Source organism: Miscanthus floridulus, chromosome 18 (assembly GCF_019320115.1).
Source record: "Miscanthus floridulus cultivar M001 chromosome 18, ASM1932011v1, whole genome shotgun sequence".
NCBI lineage: Eukaryota > Viridiplantae > Streptophyta > Magnoliopsida > Poales > Poaceae > Miscanthus > Miscanthus floridulus.
This window is the reverse complement of record NC_089597.1, coordinates 84,197,530-84,199,717: the sequence shown is the minus strand read 5'-3', so window position 1 is coordinate 84,199,717 and position 2,188 is coordinate 84,197,530. Positions and strand designations below refer to the sequence as shown.

General features: G+C 49.5%; 1 protein-coding gene across 1 annotated transcript; it reads right to left on the bottom strand.

Moving 5' to 3' along the window:
- Positions 1 to 328: 328 nt before the first annotated feature.
- On the bottom strand, positions 329 to 1,741 carry LOC136522534 (uncharacterized). Its single transcript, XM_066516346.1, has one exon. It carries the CDS (start codon positions 1,663 to 1,665, stop codon positions 931 to 933), a length of 735 nt encoding a protein of 244 aa, XP_066372443.1. The 5' UTR covers positions 1,666 to 1,741; the 3' UTR covers positions 329 to 930.
- Between the last annotated feature and the right edge of the window lie 447 nt (positions 1,742 to 2,188).

Here is a 2,188-nt window from a genome sequence, read left to right as displayed (position 1 = left end):
TCAAAATTCTTATGATAGTTGGATCTTATTGGCGAAATGAATGCCCCAAATAGAATTTAACAAATTTTGGATGAATATTTCATAATGTTTCGACTAGTAATAGGTAAAAGAATTGTAACTTTCTGTTTCCAAAATGGATGCTTGATCTAAAAAATATCTTTGGGCAATAAAAAATGTTCAACTAGTTACATGTAAAAAAACTGGCAACTCGGATGTTTTTTTTTGTTATATTAAGAAAAATAAGATAAAAATTTGTAAGTGAGTTACAAATCATAAAGTCTTGTAGTAAAACATGTAGAATAAAATAGTCAACTTACACACAAGAATCAAGCACAAACATCCACATATCATTACATTTATTTATTCATTAAGAAGGTCTGGAGTACAAATCCTTCATATTACATACTACATGCCCAGTAAAATTGGGGCAGGCATAGAATTATACAATTTTAAGCAAATAGACAGAGCTGATGTCAGCGCCGCTTGTGAGGCAAAACGCCACAAGAGTGCCAAGCAAAGCCCCATAAAAAACAACTGATAACCCATCAGCCACGACCTCAACGCTACCATATGCATTCCACTGATGATCTATCAGCTGGAAAAACCTGCACCCTGAAACAACTTCAATTTGATCGTCGTCTCCATGCAGCAGAGGTTGCATGAACAAACCAGACTAATTTTCATGGCTAGACTACTAACGCTGCCCAAGGTTTTAGCTAGCTCAAAGCTAGAAGTGCAGCAAAAAACAGCCGCGATGGCATGTAAACAAAAGCATGCACTCTGTAGCCTAAAAGGAAAGCTAATAACGGAAGCACCAAGCAAACTAACGCACCCTCTATAGCCTACAAAGAATTGAAGGTCAAAGAAGTGTAAGCTGCTTGCCATCATGCTAAAAACTCATCGTCGACCCAACCAATGCAACCGATCGAATCAGTTTTTGTTGCTCGACAACGGCGCCCGGTCGTCGTCGAAGTCGTCGGTGATGAAGGGCATGCAGCTGGAGCTGCGCGCGATCCCAGTGCCGCCGCCGCTGCCAGCCTTGGTGGCGACTTCCCTGACCTCCCTGGGGTTGATGCTGGACCTGGACCTGGGGCCGAGCTTGGCCCGGCGCCTGAGGATCTCCCGCATGGCCTCGGCCTGGAACAGCACCGGGTGCGTCCGCCCGAAGCCGTTGAAGCGCTTGCACACGCCCATGTGCGCCTTGAGCGCCTCCTCCAGCGTCAGCGTCGTCCCGCTGCCCTTCTTCTTCTCGGACTCCTCCGTCACGGCCTCCGCGCACAGGCCGCAGACCCAGCGCCCCGCGAACCTGCCGCGCACGCCGCGGATGTACTCGGGCGTGCACTCCTCCGACATGCCGCAGCACTCGCACTTGGCGTCCTGCACCTCAGGCACGGGGTGCAGCGGCGGCGGCGGCTGCTGCTGTTCCGCTGCCTTCTTCTCCTGCTTGTTGACGCCGCCGTGCTGGTGGTGGTGGTGGTGGAGCTCGTAGGAGACGTCGGACACGGTGCGCTGGAGGGCATCGGACGAGGTCCGGCGCCGCTTGATCTCACCGTTGCCGTCGCCACCTGTGGCGTTGACGCTGGCGCTGCCGATGTTGCTCGCCATCGCAAGAAACGGCGCCGCCATGGCCATGGCGACCGCACACGCCTCTCTGTTGGGAGCCATATATACGGATCAAATCTCTTTGTGATTCTTGGCACAACTTAACGTGTTGTGAGCTCCAATCAGTTCAAAGTGAAGATTGCTAACACTGTTATGTATGTATATGTGTGAGAGCAGCCATGCATGGGAGCTATTTATAGAGGTTTGAGAGGTCGGGCATGCGTGGCAATAGCCACTCGATGTGTCAAAAAGGTGGCGTGCAACTTGATGTGTGTAAATAGTGGTGGATAATGCGGCGCACCACTGCACAAATCTTGACCTCAAGATTTGGTAGAAAGTGCTAGCTAGCGGCTGAGAGAACTTTTTCGCCAAGTTGAGGGGACGCGCGCGATTCTTATCCTATGCACGTGATATGATGTCCAACAGCACAGGGGCATCATCAGCATGTAAGTAGGGTTGAAAATGGCCGGCGTATATTTTGTATATATATAAATATGCAAATTGTGATCGTGAAATCCAGCCAGTTGCATTGGGGTCGTGGCTAAGTTTTGGTCTTTCCAACAGTACCACTATTGAGGGCGTGATC

Bases quoted from the DNA above. Each gene is read 5' to 3' on its own strand.
- LOC136522534 (XM_066516346.1), bottom strand. From the start codon at position 1,665: ATGGCTCCCAACAGAGAGGCGTGTGCGGTCGCCATGGCCATGGCGGCG.